Below are 27,802 nucleotides of genomic sequence, written 5' to 3'. Positions count from 1 at the left end.
CATCTTAAGGCATACAAACTCATGGATCCAGTAATGCATGAAATCTTTTTTGAGAGGAGTGTTCACGCATGAAATCTTTTTTGAGAGGAGTGTTCACTTTGAAGAAACTTGTCCAAGTTTGGCTTCTTCAACTCCTCATTCTTCCTCCTTCATGGAAAGTGATAATAGTGATGATAGTGACTCAGAAGATGAGATTCCTTCAACTTTGACTCGCAGGACACCACCTTTGCAGGGTCCACAAACAGTTGAGGACATTCCTTCTTCTTCCACTAAACCTCGTTGGGCACAACAAACCCTTGATTCAACAGGTTCATTGGTGGGGAATCCTTTAAACACTCGGAGGACAAGGTCACAACACAAATAATTTTCATATGCTTATATTTCCATTGCTTCAGATCCACAATCATTTAAGGAAGCATCAGGAATTCTAGAATGGGACAAGGCTATGGAGGAAGAATATAACTCTTTGATGAAAAATAACACTTGGGACTTAGTTCCCTTTCCTAAGGGAATAAAGTTGATTCGATGTAAGTAGATCTATCGAATCAAATTTGCAGCTGATGGAAGTGTGGATAAGCATAAGGCCAGACTAGTTACTAAAGGTTTCTCACAAGTTCCTAGTATTGACTATACTAAGACTTTTGCACTAGCTATTGTTGCAACTCATGGTTGGGTTCTACATCAAATGGATGTAAAGAGTGCCTTTTTGAATGGTGATCTTTATGAGGAGATTTATATGGAGCAACTACAAGGGTTCATGCAGGATCCTACTATGGTTTGCAGATTGAAGAAGTCTATCTATGGTCTTAAGCAGGGGCTTGGTATGCCAAGATGGATTCCTTCTTACTCTTAGCAGGATTCACTAGGTGTCATTCCGATTTGAATGTTTACATTCTTCAGCAAGATGACTCACATTTGATACTGGTGCTTTATGTCAATGATTTGATCATTATAGGAAGTACTTCATCCATCATTGCTGGTGTCAAGAGCTCTTTGCAGGATATATTTGCTATGACAGATGCGGGTTTACTACATTATTTCCTTGGTATTGAGATTACACAATCTTTAGCAGGGATCACACTTTCTCAACCCAAGTATGCTCTTAACTTGCTTTCTCAATTTCACATGAGTGACTATGAGCCTGCTCCTACTCCCTTTCTTTCAGGTGTCAAGTTAGAGGCCAAGTGTACCACTCCACTTGTTGATGCTACATTGTACATACAGTTAGTTGGGAGTCTCATCTACTTGACACATATGCGTCTTGATATAGCTTTTGCAGTTGGCATGGTTTCTCACTTCATGCAAGAGCCACATGAGCTTCATTGGAAGGCTACCAAGCGCATCTTGCACTACATACAATGTACATATACACATGAGATTCACTATGTAGTAGGTATAGGACTTCAGCTGGTTGGATATACAGACTCGGACTATGCAGGGGACCTTGATTCTCACAAGTCTACTTCAGGTTACATGTTTCACCTTGATTTTGACCCTATTTGTTAGCAGAGTAAGAATCAAAATAATGTTTCTCTTTCTTCAACTAAGGCTAAGTATCAAGGAGCTGTCAATGCAACTACAAAGGCTCTTTGGTTACAACACATCCTTAAGGAGTTTGGATTTGATCTACCTAAACCTACAATCATACATTGTGACAATCAGAGTGCTATTGAGATCTCTAAACATTTAGTTCAACATCAACAAACTAAACACATTGAGGTTCATATGCACTACATCAGGGAGTTGATCCATGAGCAGATCATTGCATTAAGGTATTGTCCTACAGTAGAGCAAGTCGCAGATATCTTCACCAAACCCTTAACTGAGGTCAAATATATTCATTTGTGAGATCTCTTGGGGGTGCGGGATGTTGTAGAAAGGGGAGTCCCTTGACTTCTCTCTTCTTTCTTCTGGGAGGAATCTTTTCCTCATCTAAGGTCTTCTTCTCTCTCATCTTCTTTATTGTACTTATCTCTCTTTTTGGAGGAGGGTTTTTCCCATGAGTTTTTCCCTCTTTCTCCACTTTATGAGAGATTGCGTTACATCACATTGTACATAGAACATTGCTTTTGTACATGGGTACATAACATGGCCTCGTAGCTGGGACCCATCATGCATCTGTGAGCTTAAGTGCATTCCCCAAGTTGCACTTAAGGGGGGGTATTGGTGTAAATAAGTTTTCACTATTTACACTTTACTTAAGTTTACTTAGGTCAATGCATTATTTTATTATTTACTAGGTTGACACTTAGGAGTTTGCGTACTTTCATGATTTGTCATGTTGACAACATAGAAGTAAGCAACTCTAATCCAGCACATGGTGTCTGCAACATTGGAGTTTGCATAATTAACTGAGTTGTCATGTAGACAACACAATTATTTGCGCTTTTAATTAAACACATGGTGTCTACAACATTATTTTTCATGCTACACCTTTGTAGGCTTATCCTCTCATTATCACACTTACTCCTGTGCTTAATGGAGGATAACCCACACCTAGTGGACATGTGACTGGTTGTAAGATTTATCATGTTGCTAACTTCTAGGCATTCCAGAGGCCTTTATATACAGGCACTCCTAGTGTACTTGGACATCAATTGAATATCATATTGTTATTCTGATCATACTCTATTGGTCCATTCTGTACTTGTGCTTGAGTTCCTTGATCTTGGGTGAATTTTTCCCTAAGGCAAATTCTTATAGCACTAACCCTTGTCCTGCATGACTTACTTCACCTGACTCTAGAATTAACACTTGTAGTTCCAACTAATACACCAGTTCCTCAAAGGTTCGCCAAACATGCTTTGCTCTTTGCCCTTGCCTCATCTACCTTCCTTGGCTAGCATCACTCTCTTGTTGCGATTGATCTGGTCAACCTGATATACTTCCACTTGCACACTTCTTGCAACTTCTCAATATATCCACTAGCCACGTTCTTCTCTCCACCTCACCTTGTTCCATTCTCATGATATCCACTTACTTATAGCCGTCACTCACCTAAGACTTGTTCTTTACTAGTCTTACCACGTATCCGCTCTATGCATCTCACCACACTGGTACTAGGTACACTTGACCCTTGGCTCTGACACTCAGACACCCTAATTCTCACTGACACACATCGTCAGACAAGATCCACTCCTAAATTACCGCTGCAAAATTTCACGCTTTCTTATCCGACTAGTACAACAGTTGCTCCTAGGCAGAACTGAACAAACTCAACACTATTACACACAACTGGCAACATGTCTGGTCTGCAAATAATGATTTTTTTTTTTCACTATTATGTACTTCTAGTGCCTTGATGATGTGTCTTATTAGAGGTGCTGAGATAAAGTCATGATATTTTATTGATCTTTCATCTGACATGTGACTGTTTGCATGCCTGTTTTTTTGCAGATATAACTTTGTTTTCTAATAATTGTCATATTTTTCATGTACATTGTTCATGTTTGCTAATAAGACAATTTTAAAAAATGCAACTGATGTATCATACTTTGATACTACTTAATTGAACGATTTACCCAAATCGTCATTCTATTTTAAGAAAATTATACTTTTTGATCATTTTTTCCTCTTTGTGTGTTCTTAAGAGAGAGTCGTGGGGTTACATTAGGAAGAGGCATGAACCGTTCTAAAACCCCTTAAAATCCTGAACAGCCGTGACTGTGAAACGCTTAAACCTCAGAAAATCCTAAACCTGTAGCATGGCATCTCGAGCAGCGTCAAGGACTCTTAGGTCCGCGTTCCATTCAGCTGGAAACTCATTTAGATCTGCAGAAGGTACCAATCGCAGCAGACCTTTTTCTTTTACTGCAAGAAATGGCGGTGAAACGGCAATTTCTAGAAGAAGATGCGTCAAGTCAATGATACCGTTGCACAATGCTGTTGCTGCTGCTAAACTTGTATCTCACCTTTCCGTCAACACAAGAACTTGCAGCGCCCTTTCTCTCGGTATAATATTATTTTTCTCATTTATTCTTCTCCTTCTTGCATTTGGTTTGAAGAATTTACAAATTCTACTTTAAAAAAATAACTCCTTGTACTTGAGATTCTTAAACGTTCCGCCGAATTTGAAAGTTCTTCTATTTTCTTTAATGCAAATTCCATTTTTTACTCTTCGGCTTAGCATTCAGATTTCTCAACCTGTCTCTTTCTTCAAATTCGTCTAAACCTGTTCTCATTTCAATTTCTAGTCGAAACTGTTGCAGTGTTTCAAACTTGAATTATTTGCACCAGCTTTCTAATTAATGAAAGAGGCTGCTAGAACTATATGAAAAGAACTTACTAATGTTAATGTTTTGTTCTGTAAACAAAAATGTATAAACGTGTTGTTTGGAAAGATTCAGGTTTGGAAATGTTCACAAGAATATTATCCAAAGGATGAGAACTGGTTAAGAAGAGAAATATTGAGGAAAGAGGAGACCTCCAACCTCCTCTTAGATACCATTGCTTCTGTCCATTGGATGCAACATGAAAATCACCAAAAACATGGGTGTCTAGTCTGGCCATTATAAATTCAATTACCAAGGCTCTTAGATTCCATTATAAGAAAAAAAATAGTTTGGTAAGATAATTAAAAGAAGGATTAAAAAATGTAAAACTAACAGCACCAAAAGAGCTGAAAGCTGCGAAAACCCATAATTTGATTGGTTATATGCCTATGTTTGCTTAAAAATAAAAAATAAATCGCAAAACTACTATTCCATGGGGAATGTGTAAACTTTTGAGTGACACCATGAAAAATTACTGTATGAAGCCTGGAACCTGTAAAACGTTAGCAGTCACAACTTTGAAAGTTGCATGCACACTAACTTTGCTACTCATAAGCAAATGAAAATTTGCTGAACAAATTTATTATGCCCTATTTAGTATTTATATATTAATATGGAGATTTAGCATCATGACCCTAAACTTACAAAGAAAATGCCTCAACACTTGCTGCACATCTGTTTGTATCTCATACTAAACAGCCTGCGTTATAAAAACATCTTAATATTACAGAAAAAGTAACAGGAACTTGAATAATGTTTTCACCAGTAATCCACCTAAATTTACTTTTACCATTTGTTGCCTCGATTTGGTGTTCACTCTGTGAAATACTTCAGGGAACTTTTTAATTATCAATTCATCATTTTTCCGTTATTGTAAATTCACCTCCAAAGGGGAAAACTCAAGTTTGTTTCAGAAACAAATCAGATCTGCATTGAGTAAAGCTTTTATGGAACAATTAAACTAATAAATAAAATAGTAATCCAAAATATCATCTGTCTGGGTCTTAGAAGAAGAAGCAATGCAGATCATGACAGCCCACAATGGTGAGCAGACCATAAAATCTTAGTAAAAGGGCTACGCTTCAATCTTTAAACCTCTCGGGCTTCATACTGCATGGGCATATCAGCAAAGAGAAAACATATCAGTGCCTTTGTGTGGAAATCCTCTGCCTTCACCTCTCTTTCATTTTCATTGTAACATGCTCTGATAATACAGCCACCTTGAAATGGTAAATGCATAGGAAGCAACAATTATACCATGATTGAAGAAGATAAAACAATGTAACATTATTTTCACAGGATTAGTTTATTGATTTTACACTGAATAAAGCTGTTTCCATAAAACCTCACCATTTCCCATAAACAACTACCTTTCATCTCATAAAACACTCTACTCAACAATATCAATCAACTGACTAACGTATATTTAGTATTATCACTCACTAACCATTGTGTATGCAATATTCTCAACATTTAGCTTCAAGTGTATGCTGCTTCTGAGTGTTTTTGCAGTATATTTCAGATCATCCTCCGTGATGTATTATTAGAATTTTTCTCCTTATGCTCTCTTTCATCTTTATAATGGATCACAGAGGGTGATCTGAAACATTGATGCAAAAGCAGTAAGACACTCATGCAATCGAATCCAGAAGCAGCATACAGTTATCTGATGGATTGTGCTTCAATTTTGTATTTGTAATTTCACTCCAAAGGTCTGGTCTATAGAGAAGTTTAATACAAAAGGCAAACAATTCAGCTGGATCATCCATATTAAAGAACATCCTCTTCTGCCTTAAGATACACCATTCATCCACCGGAATCTACAAAGAGTTGAAAATAAATTTTCTTCTGCATAATTATGCTGAAGGGATGACTATCATGTTAAATTTTCAGACCAGAAGTTAGATAGAAAAGCATAAATACAACATGATCATACAACAGAATCAGGGGAAAAACCCTCCACAGCGAGGGAAACAATCCAGCCCACAAAAACTGACACTTATTCTATTGATGTTCTCAATAGGATCCAATACAATATCTCAGCTTAAACAAAACTCTGAGTTTTGTAGTCTCTTATGCTCTCAGTAGATCATTACAAAAAAAGAGAATAATCTAGCTCTGCTACACTCATATGATATATGAGCAAAACTTCAAATACAATATCTTATGACAGTCAAACTTTATTGCAGAGAATAACATAAAAATGAATGCGGATGCCATCAACACACTGTGACAAAATCTATCGATCATTATCTCTGCATACTTCAGGAGTAACCTCTGAATATATGATCAGAAAAATAGAGAAACAATATTTGAAAGACTTGAATTGGTAATACTTCAAGAAAACTTAGATCCAGCTACAGAAACAAAAACCTTCAAACTCCATATGCCGTTTGAAGGGTCTGGAACCTTTTTTTGTTTTCAAAAACAGGAATGCAAACTTTTGATCAAAAAAATGGCAATGTGAATGTTCGACCATATGCATAACTGCCATTACAAGAAATGGCTGCCACGGCATCAATGTTATAAACTGAAAAATGTTAAATAGATAATATGCCACGAGCATAATAAAGTCACCAACCAAAACACAGGTGTCGAAGACGGACTCTCAAACAGATGAAGAGGATATTGAGAAGTCCACGAAGAGTTAGGAAGAAGACGTTGCCTCTTCTCAGGCATAGAATATATGAACAAATCAGCAACACTTATTATAAAACACCATGGATGAAGAGATAGCAACGGGAAATGCTGAGATAAGAATAGATGATTTGGGTAGCACCAAGAATTTAGAACTGACATGAGACAAGATCTGTTTTTCTGCTACATCAGTATTCAACACTCCCTCTTAGCAAGAGAGAGATCTTCGGAGTTTCCTTTAATGACAAGTGCAAATCACTGCAACTAACAATAATGTCAAAATTAATCTCATCATAACAACGATCAAATTGTTATCTCAACATAACAATAAACAAACTTGATCTCTTATATATATATAATAGAAATATTCACCATAGCTACTCCTAGAGGGTGAAGAATAGAGATAAAGTAATGTGTCATGCACATAACCTCCACCATGCATATTCTCAGAGGGTGGATTCACCATGCTTGAAAATGAGGGCTTGCACCTCAATCTTCTCTCAGAGAAGATTGCACTTCCACCACGCCTACTCACAAAGGGAGGATTCACCATGCTTACTTGCAGTGGTGGAATGAGGGCTTTAGCCTCAAATTTCTCCTAGTTCTCCTAAAGAAGAATGCTCTTCCATCATGCTTACTTGCAGAGGATGGAATGATGGATCTCACCTTGAATTTCTTTTGCAGAAAATAACTCTTTATGAAATGGATCAGTAGAGCTGAGACTCTCTCTCAGCAAGAACACCATTCTCCCCAATGCCAAGCTCGTCCCAGAAGTAACAAACTTCACTCTAGGAAGAGGCTTGGTGCGAATGTCAACAATCTGCTCTCCAGTAGAAATATATTTATGTTCAATAGCCTTTCTTTGAACCATATCCCTGAGATAATAATATTTAATGTCCACATGTTTAGACCTGTCATGAAAAACTGGATCGATTGAAAGCTTTATAGAACTCTGATTCTCATACATAATCATAGTAGGTTCAGTAAGTTGATCAAATAAACCAGCCAATAATTTGCGAAGCCCCACAACTTCTTTTGTAGTCATACATGCTGCAACATACTTTGCTGCAATATTATTTTGGGCTACACAAGTTTGCTTCCTGCTATACGAGGAGATCATAGCTGAACCCATTCTGAAGCAACAACCTGAAGTACTTTTTCTGTCAGGTACACATCCTGCCCAATCTGAATCAGAAAAGCCTTTTAAACGTAGCTCAACATCAGATGAAAGTTTCAAATCACATCCAATTGTGTTGCGAATATATATCAAAAAATGTTTGGCTGCAACCAAATGAATCTACCTTGGTTCACACATAAATTGACTCATTGAATTTACCGCATAACAAATATCAGGTCCTGTGTTAACTAAATACATTAAGGAACCAATTAGTTGTCTATACATTGTAGGATCAATCAAATCTGAAACAACTGCATCCTCATGTAATTTTCCAGATTTGCTTCCACTGGAGTAACCATGTATATACAATCTAGCATTCCAAATCTTTTCAATATATCTATAGCATATTTACCTTGACTAAAAATAATACTATTTGAATTTTGCCATACCTCAAGCCCAAGGAAATAATGCAATAGTTCAAGATCTTTCATTTCAAATTCTGAAGTAGGTTTCTTCTTGTACTTAACAATCAGATCATCATCACCAGTCAGAAATAAATTATCAACATAAAGCATTAGCAGCAACACTTTGTTACCATTCATTTGAAAATACAATTTTGGATCAGCATCATTCTTTCCGAAACCCAAAGTGAGGAGAAAGTTTTTAAGTCTTTCATACTGTGCTCTAAGAGATTGCTTGAGGCCATACAATGCCTTTTTCAGCTTGCATACAAATGTGGTTCTTTGTCATGAATTACAAATCTGTCAGCTTGTTCAACATAGACTCTGTGATATCCCTCTCAAAATAAATAAATACAATATAAATGATGTTATAGTTTTAATTTCCTATAATCATTGCATAATATAATGGTAGTAAAATATGAGAATTAAATATTATATAAGGTAAATATATTGCGCAATAGTATTAAAAATAATATTATTAATATAATTAATAATTATATAAATAAATAAATGTTATGTTATATAATTAATATAATTAAACTTATATTATTGATATAATCTACATATAATATATGTTATTCTTAATATTATTAATTTATTATATAATCAATATAATATATAATTCTTATGAAAAGACACGATTCTTGGAGTGGAAGGGTATATATAGAATAAAAAAACTTTGGGAAGGTATCATTCAGAAAGGAGGAAAATAGAGGAAATAATCGTGTAAGAAATAAATAGAGAAATATTACATTAAAGTCCCAGCAGGGGACATTACAAATTGTATCAGAGCATAGATCTTGCCATCCTGTGGATTTAATGCAAAAATAAAAAAATAAAACCAATTACGGAGAGATAAAAATCTTGCTAGCCTATGTGTTTTGATAAGCTACAGAAGTGAAAATTGATAATCTGAATAGGCTTTAAGAAAAGATAATGGAAGATTTATTAGAGCTTTAAGGGGTCAGAATTCTTCCGGAAATAAAATATTGGAAAAAATTTACAGTTCTCTTGATCATTGCCCCTAATATTGTCTGGTCTTCCTCTTACATTCTGGTGATATTGTTATTAAATTGTTTGAATAGCGCTGGAGCTCCATTATTTTTTGCTACGGTATCTTGTTAAGGCGGATATTTTCATCATATCCCCCCCCAAAAAAAAAACTCCAACATTTAGCCGAACTCTGCCTATTATTCAGTGGAATCGATAACCTTATAAGTTTCAGTAGAGTTAAACAGACTCGTGAGAAAGAAATATATATTTATCTCTGTATAGTTGTTGTGGAAATGTTTCGCGATTATATCAAGCGTATAATTCCTCTGTTCATAATATGAAACGATATTCATCTTGGGAGCAAATATTAAGTTGATCGCCAGACCATTCATCTTCAGCACTACCTGCAATAGTTCTTTTAGGATATTTTAATTAACAATGCTGAACATCGATTAATATCTTATATTTGTCATAATGTTGTTTATATTTGTCATAATGATATAGATGATCCTCAGAGGTTTGTCAAATTCTGGGTGTAATCCGCTAATGTGTAGAAAATGCTAACAGTGTTGCCATGGAGATTTTAGGAAGGAGGACGGCTTCTGTGCATTGTTACGAGCTATCTCAAGACTCTAATATTTACAACAACTTTAGATCGGATTGGTTTAAACAGTTTCTTTGTAGATTTGTGAGAGTAAGCATTTGCCACAGTGCAATATTTGGTTTGCAAGCCTTGGTTGCTGAGTCCAGTGTAATCATGGATGCCTTGTGTTGTGTCCAATATCTTCTGCAGAGTTAATGCTTAGAAATTACAGATGAAGAAAAGGCAACTTGATGGAAATAATACAAGAAGGGTATTCATGACTGTTTAAATTAGATAAAGCAGTTTCAATTTGAAACAGGATCTCAAGTTATTACACAAAATGTATATTTTCCATAGGTTAAGAAAAAGTGACGGCTAAAAGAGATTCCAAATAATGTTTTCAGTAAATGACAAAGTTTATCACTACTTCTGCGGACAGGAGTTTCTATATGCATATATCTGGGTGAGGCTTAACCAAAGGATAAGATGACCTTGAGCAGTTATTTAATCTCCTTCCATGTTTCCTTTATCCTGCATCTCTTACTGTATAGTCTGCGATGATCTGGGACCCAAAGAGTGCCCCAGCAGTCCTTATTGCAACTCAGCCATTGGAAACACTTATATCTTTTATGAGTAGATAACGATGCTGACAAAATCAATCATTTCATTTGTTGGGACTTATGGATGAGACATATATGATCAGATTGTACCATGAAGGTCAAATGTCTTAATGTTGGCTCCTAATGGATAAATTTGACCCCCCTCATAATAAGATAACAGGGAGTAAAAAGCAGAAACAAAATGATGTGATATATCCCTTGCAGAGAGTGGTGATAAGTAATAAAATGAAAACTACATATCACTGGACTGTGAACTACCTGGGGATTAAATGGTCAAAACATTAAAGGTTCAAATTTGATTTCTTTTTCATTACCAAGGCATACCGTGGGAAGATATTATAACAGAGGGGCCCAATTATATCCTTTGTAAAGGATGTGAGCCCAACTATATCCTTTGTCAAGGATGTGAGAAAAGGTGTGAATCATTCAAGGTTATTTGAGGTATTTAAGACATGGGTCTATGTCATGCTTTCTGATTGTAGTGTGTGGTTGTACACCTGAACAAAGTTTGTTCCTTCCAACAAATATCTCCCTACCTAGAGTTAGACAGGAAACTTGGTGTTCTCGTAAATATATGTTCAAGATTTCCCTTGTTGAGTGTGCACATCTGGGAGGTCAGAATTCATTGTTTGTAAATTGCTGGTGCATCCACTTGGAGCTTGTGTATTAGATGTATTTTTTCAACTCTAGCATGAAGTTATCATGTGAAGATGATTGTTGTCTTATCTTAACCACTCGAACTAGACCAGGTACTTCTAATAATTAATAATGGGAAAGAAATTGTTGTGGCTTGAACATCCATATTCAAGAGTTTGAGAGATTGATGCAAAAGATGCTACAGTACTCTATTTGGTGTTATCATTATCAGACTCTGATTGGATATTGCAACCAAAAGATTAAGACCAGAACATCAGACATAAAATACATAACCAATATAGAAGGAAGGATACTGTATCACTTGAATCAGGCTTTATGCATCTTTGAGGTAAGTATGTTATTTATTAATCAATTTATTTAAATAATATCTATGCTCAATCCCATTATAAAATCTAAGCTAGAAGAAAAGAGTAGGGATGCAATATGGGTAAGGCCTGTATAATTCCAACCAATTGGTCATTCTAAGAGGGGTAAGGATCAGCGTTCCTGTAAGATGCCTTGAGAATTAACCAAGATGGGATCAAGTTGCCTTGAGGTTATTCCAAGATGGGATTAAGGGCTTGGATCCACAAAAACCTTGAGGAAGACTGTTGAGTTTGGTGTCAAAGTGACCAATTGAATCTTAATGATCCTTCTAGACCATAGTTATAATCAGAGTAACTTGACCTTTTTAATTCACATACAGATTATTACTTACCTATAAAGGTAGCCTTAGAAAAGAGAACAAAGGTGTATTCAGGCTAGTCTAACAAATCGGTTATTTAGAGATGGGTAGGATCAACGTCCCTATAGTTGCCTTTAGGTTTGACCAAGATGGGATCAAGTTGCCTTGAGGTCATTCCAAGATGGGATCATGGGCTTGGATCCATAGAAACATTGAGGAAGACTGTTGAGTTTGGTGCCCAAGCAAAATGATCCCAAGTGCTCTTCTCGACTAAAGAATGATAATATGTACAAAACAAAACAAGTGTCCCCCTAAATAAGCCACCTCATGTGGAAGTATGGGATTGGCTTGGATTAAATTATCTTGACTCACATTTTCTTGAAACTTATACATACATATATACTAATGATCACTTGTGGTTGTAGGATTCTATTGAAGAAGTAAAATTTATAAATTGTCTTCTTGACTTTAGTGAACTGTAAGGCTGTATTATATGTTTACACCATGTTGGCTTTGTGTTTTCATGCATTCATGTGTCTACTTCATGTTTTCATGTGTCTGCTTCGTGTTTTCATGCATTCATATGTCTACTTTGTGTATGCTCTGTGTTTTCATGCATTATACTAAAATCTTCTTGCATCTAGTTATATGCTTCGTATGATGCTTCTACAAAAGTCGTGTATAAATGATTTTTGCTTGTGGACAAGCAAAATCTGAGAGGGGATTGTGATATCCCTCTCAAAATAAATAAATAAATTATTAATGATGTTAATATTTTTAATTTCCTATAATCATTGCATAATATATAAGTATTGAAATATGAGAATTAAATATTATATAAGGTAAATATATCATGCAATAGTATTAAAAATAATATTAGTAATATAATTAATAATTATACTAATAAATAAATGTTATGTTATATAATTGATACATATTACATATAATATATGTTACTATTAGTATAATTATATAATCAATATAATAGATAATTCGTATGAAAAGACACGACTCTTAGAATGGAAGGGTATATATAGAATAATAAAACTTTGGGAAGGCATCATTCAAAAATGAGGAGAATAGAGGAGATAATCCTGCCAGAAGTAAATAGAGAAATATTACATTGAAGTCCCAGCAGGGGACATTACAAACTCCCTCATCAATGACTCCATTCAAAAATGCCATTTTAACATCCCTTTGTTGAAGTTTTTAAGGTTGGAGATTGTAGCTGCGATAGAGATCTTTATCTCTGGGCATTAATACTGCTATGGTCACCTACAATTGAAATGACATTTATGATAAATTGTAATATCAAATATAAAGACGTGTCATTCAACATGCATTGAGGCATAGAGATTTGAAGAGTTGTATTTGAAAATAAAGATTTATATTTTGGGAAATCGAAGAGACCTTCAGTTGTAAGGCGAAGAGGCTCCTTATGGGTTATATATATATCCCATCAAGCAATAGGTATTGTGCACTTCAACATTTTAAGATCAATAAAAATGATATTTTGGTTGTCTGGCTAGGTATTTCCCTTCATTCTAGAAGGGTTTTCCCAGGATATTTCTCTGTCTCTTGCATCTTTTTTGATTTTTTCCTTATTCGTTGTTCTCACCTTATTTTTGGCTGAAATCTTAACATAGTATCAAAGCCTAGTTTTGATGATAGCAATTAAGGTAGTCTCTTTTCTCTAGTACATGGATTTGTTGTGATATATTGTAGACTCCTTGTTATGTTAATTTTGTGAAGCAACGAATAGATTTGTTTCTTGTTGCCTCTCCATTTGCAAGCTTGCTATAGAAGAGTGTATATTCATTATTTGCATCAATGTGAAGAAATAAAATGACAACTTCCTTTGATTTAGTTTCCTTTCATATGTTTATTCTCATCATGGCATCAATATGATAGGAGATGGCTTTGTGTTTTTTAATCTAAATATAACTTCATTGTTATATTTGGGCAAGGGCGGCTACAATTTGCACTTATCATCCTCAAAAGTTATGGTGCCACATTTTTAGTGTATACTTGGCATGACTAGTTTGATGCTTGATCAAATAAAATGATGAATTTGCTTCTTACCTCATCTGTCTTCGCCAAGTCTTATTGTGCAAGTATATTGTGTGGTGTGTTTAGCTCGACAATGTTGTTAGAATCGTACTATATTTTGGTTCAACATAATTTTGTTTGTGGCTTTGCTGACACCAAATGCGTAGGCCCATATACAATGGATTTGAGAAATTTGAGAACCTTCAGAATCATAGATCAAACCTTTTCAGTTACGACTCTATAGCAATGAATAAGATCCCTCTTTGTATTGCAATTGTTCGGTTCTTCCTCAAGCATAGCTGCACCTATTTAATCCTAGGCGAATTTGGATATTGGCTAATTATTTCAGTCTACTCAAACATTATCTTTGAATCGACTCAACACCAGAATATATGGGAGCTTCAGATTTGATATTTGGCAATATTAACCGGTGTCATAAATCTTGTTGGTATCTGTGAATTCTATTTCTAGATAGTTGCAAGGATATTCGATTCAAACAATGCCTCTTCTCTTTGTCGATTGAACTGTGCTATTACTATTGAGTCGAATTCATTTTTAACGTCCATCAGATCTGTTAGCATTTGAGAAGTGTTGATAGTTATTGAGGTGATTTTATCATTCTTGTATTGTGATGTTTTCTATTCCATTTTGTAATGACAGTCCATTAGAAGTTGGACTTTCCATTAGTGGTGAAGTATCGTGTGCTGTCTTGTAGCGGAGGTTCTTGAAATGATTTTTGTTTTTGCATGAAGTATCTATTTTTGCGTGCTCTCCCAATCTGGATGGTATGTAAATATTGATTGGTTTTCTTTTGTTGAGTATCAATTTGTATTGAGTGTGCAAAATTATATCTGAGTTTGGCGATGAACCATGTAGCGACATGGCACGAAAGTGGAAAGAGGAATAATCGAGGGAGTTGTAGTCTATTGGACCTCTATTTATGATTCCCCTCCCTTCTTCAGCTGGGGCCGAACATGCATAAGCTCAGGTGCAATTGTTGGTTCAAGTAAGGAAATGGATTATAAGTATTTCAGTTAAAGAGCCTTCACAAATAAATGTAGTGAAAAAGGATCAATCTTGTCCATTATCCTTCTCCTTTGCTTATGCATGCGTAGTTTCTTGCTTATCGTTATTTGGCATTTTCTTTCCATGTGTCATTGAGTTATTTATTTACTTGCCGTTGTGAATATTTGTAACTTGCAAGAGTCTTGTCTTGCTCTTAGCTTGGATTTTATTATGCGTCTATGTATTGCGTTCACATATTCTAATCCTTTGGTCAATTCTGATTTTTGTATGAAGAACTAAATCAACGACGTAGATTTGATCTTCATATCTACGTAGCGAAGGCAGAAAAGTCAATTTGTTCGAAGAGGTGATCTGGATTGTTAGATGTATGAAGATCGATGGATTAGAATCGAGATTGAAAAGTCAAGGGCCCTGCAAGATGCTTGTAAGCTCGGATTAATGTTCGTTTTGATCAAACGATCCCCGTTGTCTTGTAAGCAAAAGATGCGTGCCAGTTAGGTTCCATGAGACAACGAGAGCTGTAGATCTCCTTCCACCTAGTAAGTTGTGGGCCCAAATCATCAATTCATCCTAATCGTCCAACAAAGCAAAGATTGAATGGCCCTAATCATATTTCGGGCCGATTTTGGGCAAAAATTGTCTTGTATTCACATATTCTTCGGAAAGAGGACATGTAGCATACTTGACATAACATCTATTATGGCATCGACATCCTTAACAAGTGTTCCACACTGCTTGATCAACAAAGATCGAATGGCCCTAGTTGTGTTTCAGGCTTAAATGTTGAAGGATAAAAAGTTTTGGAGAAAGTCTCCAAGATAATGACACTTGTCCACACTCAAATCCATTTTGGGCCAAAAAATTAAAAGGATCAAAATTGACTTGTAAACGACAGTTGTAGATTCAAATTATAGAAGTAAAGAGACCGTATGATTGTAATTGTTGATTGTGGGAAAATCAATGATGGAGAATAAAGTCTTATGGACGAAAAGTAAAAGTCATCATCCACTCCGAACGTCCCACATAGCGGGTGATGCCCTAATCAAATAATATGGACAAATTGAGGAGTGTCATCTGTCATCCATGAGGCATCTAGCTGGAGGGTGGACCCAGATTGAAAGGAAATAAAAGGCTTTAAAAGGGCTTGCAAATCGTGTGGCTCCCATGTTCTTGCTACATCTAGAGGCTCGAAAGTTAAAAGCCACGGATAAGTGGTGACCATCGATTTCATTAAGGTAGAGATGGGAATATCAATAGTATCATTTCATCTAAATATTAAATATTGACCGTTCATTCTTCATAAGAGAAAAGGCAACGCACCGGTCAGTTAAAATAAGATGTTTTAATCTCAACTGTTGATTTGATATGAGCTAGATCGACACTCCGAATTTAAAGATCATGTAGCCGTTGGAATATGAAAAGCTAGAAATGGCGCCAAAGGTCTTTTGCAGAGCCAAAGAGGAATATGAGCCATTTTCTGAGGAAATTCCATAGTAACTAGAGATTGCAGAGGCTTGGGTAGATGTCAAGTGTTCGTAGGAACGTCAAAATGTTAAAACCACACGCCTATGACGTTATTAAAATGATTATTAGTGCCTGCAAATGGAAATTTGACAGTCTTTCTCCCTCTATCTCTGAAATTCAGAATTGTAACTAATGAATATGGCCTGTCCTATGATTTAAGTGCATTGACAATGCAGTAACTGAATATGTAGCTGGCCAAGAACCCTAAAGGGGGGCCTATAAATGTAACTTTTTTTAGAAGTAAATAAGATCGGCAATTTGTTCTGCAATCTTTCCCCTTGTAGCTAAGACTATTGAATGAGAATCAAAAAGTTGTAGGGAGGGATCTGATGATGTGTAGTTATATGTTTTCCTTTCATTGTCTCTTGTTTGCCGAGCTAACTTTGCATGTAGATTAGTTTCCAGGAATAGTACGACAAGCGCATGTGAAACAGTTAATGGCTAGCTACTCAAAGAGTTGGTAAGTGTTAACAGCTCAAGCAATCTGAGTGTTATCATGTGCATTTCAGCTCTTTTCTTGGGCTGCATTGTATCCTACATGTGTATTGTGAAGCCAGAGTTGAAGTGAGATAGAAAGTTGTTACTGGGCAACTTTGACTGGTCTAAGAGCCACTTAGGGCCATGAATGCTCAGTTTCCATTACATCCCCTTGCATTTTGTAGTTTTAGATGCATCTAGGTGTAGGAGTAGTGTTAGTTGTAAATCCTAAACATGCTTGAGTTGCTTATAGTTATGAGTAACTTGGTTAAACCCTCTTCTGCTCTTAGGTTAAGAGCGTACCCCCGCCCTCTGATCAATTAAAAACATAATTCATTGTACATCTTGCATATAGGGGAGTTGTACCCTTCAATTCAGGGATTAGTGACATCAGATTGCACTAATCCAATCTGCTGGTAATAGTTTGTTTCTCAACCCTATGGCCATTAAGAGTAAAGATAAAACCAATCAAAGGAGGAATACAAACAGTTAACCAACAAAACTTTACACACGCACGAAGCCGTTATGATGCTGGGAGCTTAATGGTGATCTTGTCTTCCACAAAAATGCCCAACAGGTGACCTTTAGAGTGACATTGCAAAGCATACAAACGTTCATCTTTAATCGACACAAGAATCATAATAATCCCAACGTCATGATTGGTGAGAACTTTAGCAGTTACAAAGGGAGCTACATTGGATGTCCACATTGGCAACCGGTTAAGATGAGCGACGATTATGCAATGATAAAGTAGCTGGCAAAAACAAGGCTCCACCCATTTGACGTGATTTTTTCTCTCTAAAATTCCCTTGTATAGGCTCTAGATGAAAATGAAGTATTTGAATTTTGGTAGAAATCCCGCCTTCTCTCTTTTCTTATGCTTCATCCTTTTGAGGTGGTTTCGTTGTTATGAAGAAAGAGGTATTGGACCCCACAAGCTTAACACAGATGCCTGATATTGATGACACGTGAAATAAACAAAATATGGAGACTCGCCACTCTCCTGAAAAATTAAAATATAAAGATCTTGACTTGAAAGAAAGAGCAATAGTGAGAAGCATAATAATAATAGAACATCTAATTAGAAGAAAATCACAACGGCGGCATGAAATATACAATATAACAGATTAAATCTAGATGACGAAAGAACATATGCAATGCTCATAGAAAGCATGCATAGGGGAGACCCCAATCACAAAAGGAATGAAAGCGATACTGCCAAGGTTAGATCATCAATATCCAAAACATAATGAAGCCCAACGATCGAGAAAGACATCAGATGCTAAGGTAAGATATATCCAAAATAATTGAACATCAAATCTACAACACCTGCTCTATTGTTGTTATCAAACTCCCTCTGAAATGCACACAACTCAATCAGCATGGTATTACAAAACAGAGAGATCCGAGAGAGCATGCAAGAAAATAGAAGAAAACATATGAAGCCATCAACCCGGCATAAATAGATAAGAGAACAAGACTGAAAACACCTGAGAAAGAGCTTAATAACTGAACAATCATCATAATATTACAGCAAACCATAACATTTATACTTATCCAAATTCATATGAAATACGAACTAGAAGAAAAGAAGAGGAACTTCCTCCATTGCTGTTATCAAACCTGGCATTTTGAGCCCAGGAAGTAACTGAAAAACAGCAATACAGAAGGGTAAAATAGATACAAAGAATACAACAGATTTATCTTGGGAAAACCCTTAGAGATTGAAAGGAAAACCCATCAACACAAAGAAAAAATCCTTTTGTTGATTATGAAATGTTCAAGTGTACAATCTTTCGCTTGAAGCGAAATATATAACCAATAAAGAGACCCTTCACATGACAATTGAAAGTCTCTTCAGTTTCCCATAACTCCTATAATTAATTACAACTCCTTCAGCGCATGTGAATGACACATGTCATTTATAGTTAATATTACAATAAATGTCATTTTCAGCTGAAGGTGACCATAACGGTAATAACGTCTAGATTTTGAGAGATAAAGATCTTTATTGCAGCTGCAATCTTTTACTCAATTAATGATCAATAATGCTTCACACTTCTCCAAAGTCTAGGCTAAAGCCTTCCCAGTGAAAGCACAATTTTTGAACCATTTTAAAAAATATTAGACTTAAACCAATGTTGCTTGAAATTTGAACTAAAGAGGAGCATATAAGAAAGTCAGGGAAGTCTTTTGGATGAGTCTAGTGAATGAGAATCTTTTGCGAACTTCAGATATTAGTATGATGAACTTTTCGATTCTTCATTTGTTTATTTAATGTTTCCCCAGTAAAGTTTATCGTCGCATGTTTGGTACACCAAATTCTACAAACCTACTGCTAAAGCATTTATTCGGTAAAAATTACAGTCAGTGAACTACAAATTTACCCACTTCGAAGTTGGTAATTCTTTTAAAGTTTTGGCTCAACATCCCATTTCAAAGGTTTTATTGTATTCAGGACTCACTTTTTGCATGAATTTTATATTAATGCATTTTTTTCTGTCTCATATCTTGCAAAAGGTTTTGTAAATTTGTTTCCCCTCCCAGCTACAAATTTTGGTTTTTTAATTCATTCTTGATGGTGCTCAGACTAATGCCATTAACATCTATTGTGGAATAATGTTTTAATGTTCTCCACAATTTATTTCAATCTTTTGCTTCCCACTTGTGCAGTTATATTAAATCTTTTTGTCAAAGATCGATCTAGTGATAATATGCTGCCAAACTGATGAAGTTACTAGGTCTCATTTCCAATTTTTAATCAAAGCTCTTACAGAAATTTTGTAATGTTCCGATGTCCTTTGACCCCCTAGTAACAGGAGAATGATTGAATCCAATTTACACGTGCCACGAGGAAGGCCTGGCTGGCCGTACAGTGAGTAGGAAAGGGTGTACGATGGCACTGTATATGTCTCAGGTGGATGGCCGTACGGTTGGCAGATGGAGGACAGTACGGTGAATATGATAGCCATACGGTGGTACAAAGGCAGTGATGTACGACAAACAATATGGCAGATGATGTACGATATGCAGGGCGGGCATACGGTTGGACTAGGAGGCCATACAATTGAACTGGAAGGCTGTACGGTAAGCAGAAACTCAAGCTGTACAAGGAGGCCGTATGGTGCAATGTGCAAGTGTACGGTGAGTGCAAGGAAGGTACGAGAGAATGGAAGATGAGAATGAGGCTGTACGGTCTAGGAATTGAACAGCGCGGGAATCACAGGAGGCCACTTGGTGAGGTATCTAAGCCCAATACAGAAGACACCCTTGTTCATTCACAAAACACCATAAATTTATATGAAATCCAGACACTATTAAAGGATTGAGTGCAAACAATCCTTTATATATATATATATATATATGTGTGCCAAAAGATGGTGCTCTAATTTGCTAGATCCGAGTGTAGTATTACATGCAACAATGGAATAGGGTGAGGGTTGAATCCCACCGAAACCGCACAAGCCAAATAAAGAAGGTCTTTCACTTCCGAAATGGCAAATTACAGAGAACTCCAACAAGAATTCGCAGTACAGAGAAAATAATCCAAAAAGCATGCCTACAGACTACCTACAAGCCGTGCTTAAATACTCATCGGGAAACTTTCCAAGGGTGTACAAAGATAGCCAACGGTGAAACAAACTACGAAACGAAATAAAAATGGGTCTGAGATACATTAAATCAATCGACCCATTAACAAGGTTTAATTAAATACATTTATTTTATGACAGGGACATTACAAATTCATTTTCACTCTTCCAAATTTTGAAAATAAAAATCTACACCTAAATAAGCAAAAGCACTTGGTAAGCACTCAAGTGAAAATCATCCACCTAAACCAATAAATGCTCGGAGGTACAATTTGCCCTAGGTTGCTATGTCAAGGGGTAACAGAACCTACGTAGCTTCATCCTTGAGAGAGAATTCCTCTATAAGATATATTTAGCCACAATTTTAATTCCTAGTAGTTTGTTTATAATTTTATTTTGTTTGCACTTAAATTTTGGATTTGGTTTCAGGTCCAGCTATACCTCTTGCATGTTCTTTTCAGTGTTACACTTTGACGTAAGGAAGTGGAACACTGATATTATAAAGATATGTGTGCTCGGTAATGAGTTGGATAGTCCATAATAATGTCACAATAGAAAATCTTGAACTTTTGTTATAGGAGAACTTTAGCTATCTTCAAAATTAAGTTTGATATCTTGAATACAGATGCAGCAGCAAGACAGATCTTGTCTCATGCCAGTTCTAAAATCGTGGTGTTCCCCAATTTGTCCATTCTTAATTCAGTATTTTCTTTTGCTATCTCTTTATTCATGGCATGTTATAATAAGTGTTTCTGGTTTATTCATATATTGTATGCCTGAGAAGAGGTGACATCTTCTTCCTAAGTCTTCGTGGACATCTCAATATCCTCTTCATCTGCTTGAGAGTCCGTCTTCAACACCTGTGTTCTGGTCGGTGACTTTATTATGCTTGTGGCTTATTCAGTTTATAATGTTGATGCTATGGCAGTCAGTTCTTGTAAGAGCAGTTATATGTATGGTCGAGCATTCACATTTCCATGTTTTTGATCAAACATTCTCATTCCCGTTTTTTGCAAAATAACAAAGAAGGTTCCATGCCCTTCGAACGACATATGGAGGTTGAAGATTATCATTTCTGTGGCTGGCTCTTCCATATCTTGAAGTATTATTGATTCAAGTCTTTCAAATATTGCTCTCTATTTTTCCGATCATATATTCAGACTCCAGAGGTTACTCCAGAAGTATGCAGAGATAATGATTGAAAATTCTGTCATAGTGTTTTGATGGCATCAGCTTTCATTTTTATGGTATTATCTATAATAAAGTTGACTGTCATAAGATAGTCTATTTGATGTTTTGCTCATATATCATATGAGCGTAGCAGAGCTAGATTATTCTTTTTTTGTAATAATGTACTGAGAGCATAAGAGACAACAAAACTCAGAGTTTTGTTTAAGCTGAGATATTGTATTAGATTCTTTTGAGAACATCAATAAAAGAAGTGTCAGTTTTGGTGGACTGGGTTTTTCCCTCACTGTGAGAGTTTTTCCCAGGATATTTGATTGTGTTGTTTGTCCATGTTGCATTTATGCTTTTGTATCTAACTTCTGGTCTAGAAATTTAACATGGTATCAGAGCCAGGTTCTTGAAGTAATTTGATTTTCAACTAGAAGTCATTCTTCAGCCCGTGTTCTCTTCCTGAAAAGATGGTGATTGATCTTAGTTGAGGATAGGTTAGAGGGGTCTTCAAATTTTACTTCTTGGAAACCAAGTGTGTTGATTGCTCTAAAAGAAAATGATTTGTTAGACTATTATAATTCTGATGTTGCAGAACCATCTGTTGATACAGAAAGAGTTCAGTGGAAGAAGAACAAAGTGATGGCCAAAAAGATTATGATAGACTCTGTCAAAGATCATCTGATTCCGGTAATTTCTAAATTGGAATAAGCTAAGCAGATGTTTAACAAACTAAAGAATTTACATGAGTTCAACAAAACCAGCAGGGCTCTTGCTCTATGCGCCAATTGCTGCACAAAAAATGTCAAGAAGAGAATATGTGATCACCTATTTCATGAAAATTACAAAATTAAAAGATCAACTTGTTGCTACTGATGAAAACTTTGGTGACAAAGATCCTGTTATGTTGGCAATAAATGGTCTTCCGCATTCCTGGGACTCATTCATTCAAGACATTAGTGGAAGAGATGAATCCAAAGTTTGATTGGTTAAGGGCTGATTTCATTCAAGAAGAATGTAGGTTGTGGCAATCGAAGAAATTTTCATTAAGATGATTACATTCTTGCAGCTCATACTTCAAAAGGTAGAGGGAGGAAAGAAAGCTTCAAAAGTTACAGAGATAAGAGTTTTGAATCTGCTCCTGATTTCAAGAAAAAAAAAGAGATCTCTCTTGCATTCAGTGTTTTAGATGTGATAAATTTGACCATTTTGCAAGATATTGCAATGTGAGACCAAAATCTTCTCATGGAGTTGTTGTTGCAAATGTGGAGAATCCTTCTCCTCGAATGGAGTCTTCAATCAATTTTGAAGGGTTTCCTTTTATTTCTGCACTTTCCAGTAATAATCCTGCAAACAGTGATACATGGTTAATTGACAATGGTGCTTCTCATCACATTACTGAATTCAAATAACACCTCTCTGATTTGAAGGAAAAAGACTCTCACTTGCAAGTCATCATTGGTGATGATGCTAGCTACCAGTTAAAGGTGTTGGTTCTACATCTTTTAAATTGGATTCTGCTATTCATCTCCATTTAAGTCATGCGTTATTTGTTCCAGGTATAAAAAGAAATCCGATTTCCATATCAGCCTTAGAGGAAAAAGGATATCCTGTGGCTTTTGTTGATGTTGAAATTTTGGCATAGAAAAGGATTTCTGGTTTTAAATCAACACAAGAGATTGGAGTTCAGTACAACAGCCTCTACAAACTTTCAACTCGTCCTCTTCGTACTCTTGTTCTAAATTCGTCTGATTCAAGTGAACTATGGCAGAAGAGGTTTGGGCATTTAAATTACAAGATTCTAACCTCTATGGAAAAAGTTGTTGAAGGTCTTACCTAGAGTGCAAGTGGTGCACTCTAGGTAAGAATATTAAGAGCAATTTTCATAGTGAATCTAGAACTACAGAAATCGTAGAGCTTATTCATTCAGATTTATGTGGTCCAATGTCTGTTGCATCTCTTAGTGGTTATTGGTATTATATTTCCTTCATTGATGACTATGCTAGAAAATTTTGGATCTATTTTCTTAAATCTAAGAAATTTGATGAAGTGATGTCTTGTTTCAAAGAATTCAAAGCTTCTGTTGAAATTTTGTCCAGCAAAAGAGTTAAGATTTTACAATCAGAAAATGGTGAAGACTATGTGTCCGGAATCTTTCATAATTATTGTGTTGAAGCTAGGATTAAAAGGGAGTTATGTGTCCCTTACAATCCTCAACAAAATGGTGTGGCTGAAGAAAGAATAAGACAATTGTTGAAACAAAAAAAGCCACGATTTATGATCTCACTTGTTCTACTTTTCTATGGGTTGAAGCTTGCAAGACAACAATTCACATTCAAAATTGTTGCCCTCATCAGGTTATTGACAATATAACTCCTGAAGAGGCTCTCTCAAATATTAAGCCAGATATCAGCTATTTCAAAAAATTTAGTATGTATTCATATTCCTAAAGAAAAGTTGGAACCTTCAGTAAAGAAAGGAGTTTTTGTTGGCTATAGTGATTCATCAAAAGCATATACAATTTATGTTCTAGGACAAAAACAAATTGAAATCAGCACGGATGTCACATTGGATGAAATTTTAGCCTACGGATCATCCAAAGATTCAAATTCTGAAATGATGAAGAAAATGTTGAAAATCCTCAAGAAGTTGCTATGGCTGATCCAAAATCATCTTCAGAGATTCAAAGGGAGTTTGTAGATTCAGATACTCATGATGGTCCATCTTATTTACTCTATCCCATTAATTTTCCAGCAGGTCCTAGTACTACTCTAGTTAATAAGAAAAGGCATTTATGGGCTAGAAGCATTATGGAAGAAGCTGAAAACTATACAGCACCTCATGGTACCTTTAGAGAAAGGAAGAGACCTCAAAAAGTTTGTCGGTTATGTTGCATTAATGAGTCACATAATTGCTTCAAAACCTTCTAGTGTTGAAGAAGCCTCTAATTAGCAAGTTTGGATGGATGTTATGATGGACAAGTATGAGTCTATTCTTGATAATGATGTTTTGGATGTTGTTCCAAGACCAAAAGGTAAACTTGTTCCTCTAAATGGTTATTTAAAATATAACATGTTGCTGATGGTAGTATAGAGAAACATAAGGCTAGATTTGTTGCTAGAGGTTTCTCTGAAAATGAAATTATAGATTAGAACAATTAAAGCTATAGTGGCAAGGAAGGTTTGGATGTTAAGATTTCAGCCTAGAAATAAGGTGATGATAGCAAATAAGGAAAAAAAAACAAAAAAGATGCAAGAGACACAAAATATCTTGGGAAAACAAGAGACACAAAATATCTTGGGAAAACCCAGCCACACAACCACAATATCACTTTTATTGATCATAAAATGTTGAAGTGCACAATGCCTTTCGCTCGATATATATATATATATATATATATATATATATATATATATATATATATATATATATATATATATATAACACCATAGAAAGACTCTTCACCTTACACCCAAAGGTCTCTTTGGTTTCCCAAAACATGATTCTTTATTTTCAAATATAACTCTTCATATTTCCATGCCTTAACGCATGTTAAATGACACATGTTTATATCTAATATTACAATTAATCATAAATGTCCTTTTCAGCTAAAGGTGACCATAACAGTATTAACACCTAGAGATAAAGATCTCTATTGCAGCTACAATCTCCAACACTCTCTTTTAGCGCTTCAACACTCCCTCTTAGCGAGAGAGATCTTTAGCTGAACAATCACACAAGGTTGCAACCAAAATGTCAATGATAAAATCCAATCACATAATTCCCATAAAAATCATGGAATCACTCAACATGAAAACCCGGCAAGAAACATAACCAGCTTTCATCACAGACTCTCTAAACATAATGTTTTCATGGAATCTCTCAACATGACACTAAGAGAACAATTTACTTATTGTTAATAATCATGAAATCACTCAACAAGATATACCCATAACAATTATTCATAATCATGGAATCACTCAACATGATAGAGCTATAGCAATTACTCATAATTATGGAATCACTCAACATGAAACAACTGCAAGAATCACAATCATATTTCATCACAAACTCACTCAACATGATGCCATCATGGAATCTCTCAACATGACAAATCTGCAAAAATCACAATCATCTTTCATCACGGACTCACTCAACGTGATCTTGTCATGGAATCTCTCAACATGACAAGTTAGTAAGGTTTACAACTAGCAATTTATCGTGGACCCTCTCAATGTGATATAGTCATGGACTCTCTCAACATGACTTCCAACTCCCATCATGGCATCTTTCAACGTGATGACATCATAGACTCTCTCTATATGGTGCTCACTATGAATCTATCATAAGTGAAAGAGTTATTAGATTGTCTTTACAATTTTAATAATTCACATTAATAAGAACTCAGAATCAACAATAAATTATTACGAGGTAATTGGTAAATACTTGCTTGTTATTAACAGAGACCGAGAGGTCAATTTATACAAAAGAATAAAGCAATGTTTCTCAAGGAAACTATCAAAAAGAATAAAAATATTCTATTCCAACAGATAAAGCTAAAAAAGCGAAAGCTAACTAGATATTTACAATAGATAACCATTAACTAATAATAGACGACTTATCTATTATTGTAATAGAAATCACAGTTGAGACTGTTTTCCAACACGAGTCTCAAAGCCTACAATTAAAAAAAAATTGATAGTACATATAAGAAAGGCGGGAATTCCAAAATGACTCCCTCTTGATCAATAACTACTTGATCATCACAAGTAGATGCAACCTCTCTCTCCCTTTGAATCTAATACATCTTCCTCTGAGTATTATCAAAGTAACATCCTAATTACTTATTGTTGCATCCTGCAACTAAGAGAGATAAAATTAAACACTCACCCCAAATATTATATTCTCAATTTTACAACCATTTCATATTAGACAATAGATGATTTTAAGTAAACGAATAAAAAATAGAAAAGACTTAGCTTCTAGATGACATGTTGCATGGGCTGTGTTGTAATTTGCATCTAGATCGCAAGGAACAGGAGCCCTTGCAAATAAAATCCTTTTACTTGCAATACCATAACTACTCCTCAGTGGTGTATAATTCCAAAGTGTGGGAAACTCTAAAAGCATTCCTCACAAAACTTCTTGAGATCTTTCAATGCAACAACAACCACCTTCAGAAAGAGAGATTTGTAGTGAAGCAACAAAAATTCCCAAGAGATTCCATGCAAAGACTTTATGAGTGTTGAAGGAAATATACTTGCAAATCCATGTTGCTAAACACATTGCCCATAGTTATAATATATTCATCTTTAGCAAATGTCATGAAGGTCACCATTGCTGATCAGTTCCATTGCTTTCTTTCTCCAAGTGGCTTTGTGCCTGATTCCATTGAACTTGATTTCCATTCCTCAGTCACCAAGATAAACTCTTTGGCTTTGACCATGCAGTTCTATGTTGCCTTGTTCTCGTGTTCGTGTGATCTTCTTCTTTAATTGGAACCTGTCTCAGAATGAGCATTCATTGAACATATATTGGAGTTTATTAGAGAGATAGCTTTCTTCTCATCTTGGGGATATGCTTGACACTTATCCACCTGTCTAGAATCACCTAGTAGACTGATTAGCATTGATTTCCCGCTTAGATAGGCTTTGAATGGGGGGAGATGAGAGAGAAAGCACCCTAGTGACCACTTAGACATGAACCTTGACTTGTTTGATCTTGACTTGACAACAAAATAGGAGTTCAAAACTGGGAGATTGAAAGAGCACCAACAGGTTTTTGAATGATTGCATTCTTGTAAGGGTGTCGAACAAATGACCGTGTTATGGGTATGGGAGTAGAAAGTTTTTCTCATATCTGTCTTCCTTGGTGTGTGCCATAAATATATTGCAACGGTTGTTAAAGCATGCCTTGTATCTGTGTTTTGGGAGAAAATTAAATTATGTTAGATATGT

General features: G+C 35.6%; 1 protein-coding gene across 3 annotated transcripts in view; it reads left to right on the top strand.

Annotated features, from left to right (window-relative positions):
• The first annotated feature begins 3,524 nt into the window (after nt 1-3,524).
• LOC149564269 (uncharacterized) overlaps nt 3,525-27,802 on the top strand; it is a 69,459-nt gene continuing 45,181 nt past the window's right edge. The window contains exon 1 of one of the 3 annotated variants that reach the window (XM_089827313.1): nt 3,525-3,951. In XM_089827313.1, the coding sequence (XP_089683439.1) occupies nt 3,705-3,951 (247 nt within the window). In that variant the 5' untranslated portion in view covers nt 3,525-3,704. The remainder of the gene's footprint in view (nt 3,952-27,802) is intronic. The other 2 variants (XM_089827314.1, XM_089827315.1) reach the window with 2 other exon arrangements.

This window comes from Cupressus sempervirens, chromosome 4 (genome assembly GCF_028749045.1).
Source record: "Cupressus sempervirens isolate cs-2001-9-10 chromosome 4, ASM2874904v1, whole genome shotgun sequence".
Classification (NCBI taxonomy): domain Eukaryota; kingdom Viridiplantae; phylum Streptophyta; class Pinopsida; order Cupressales; family Cupressaceae; genus Cupressus; species Cupressus sempervirens.
Note: the sequence above shows the minus strand (reverse complement) of the source record. Positions and strands in the feature narration are given on the sequence as shown.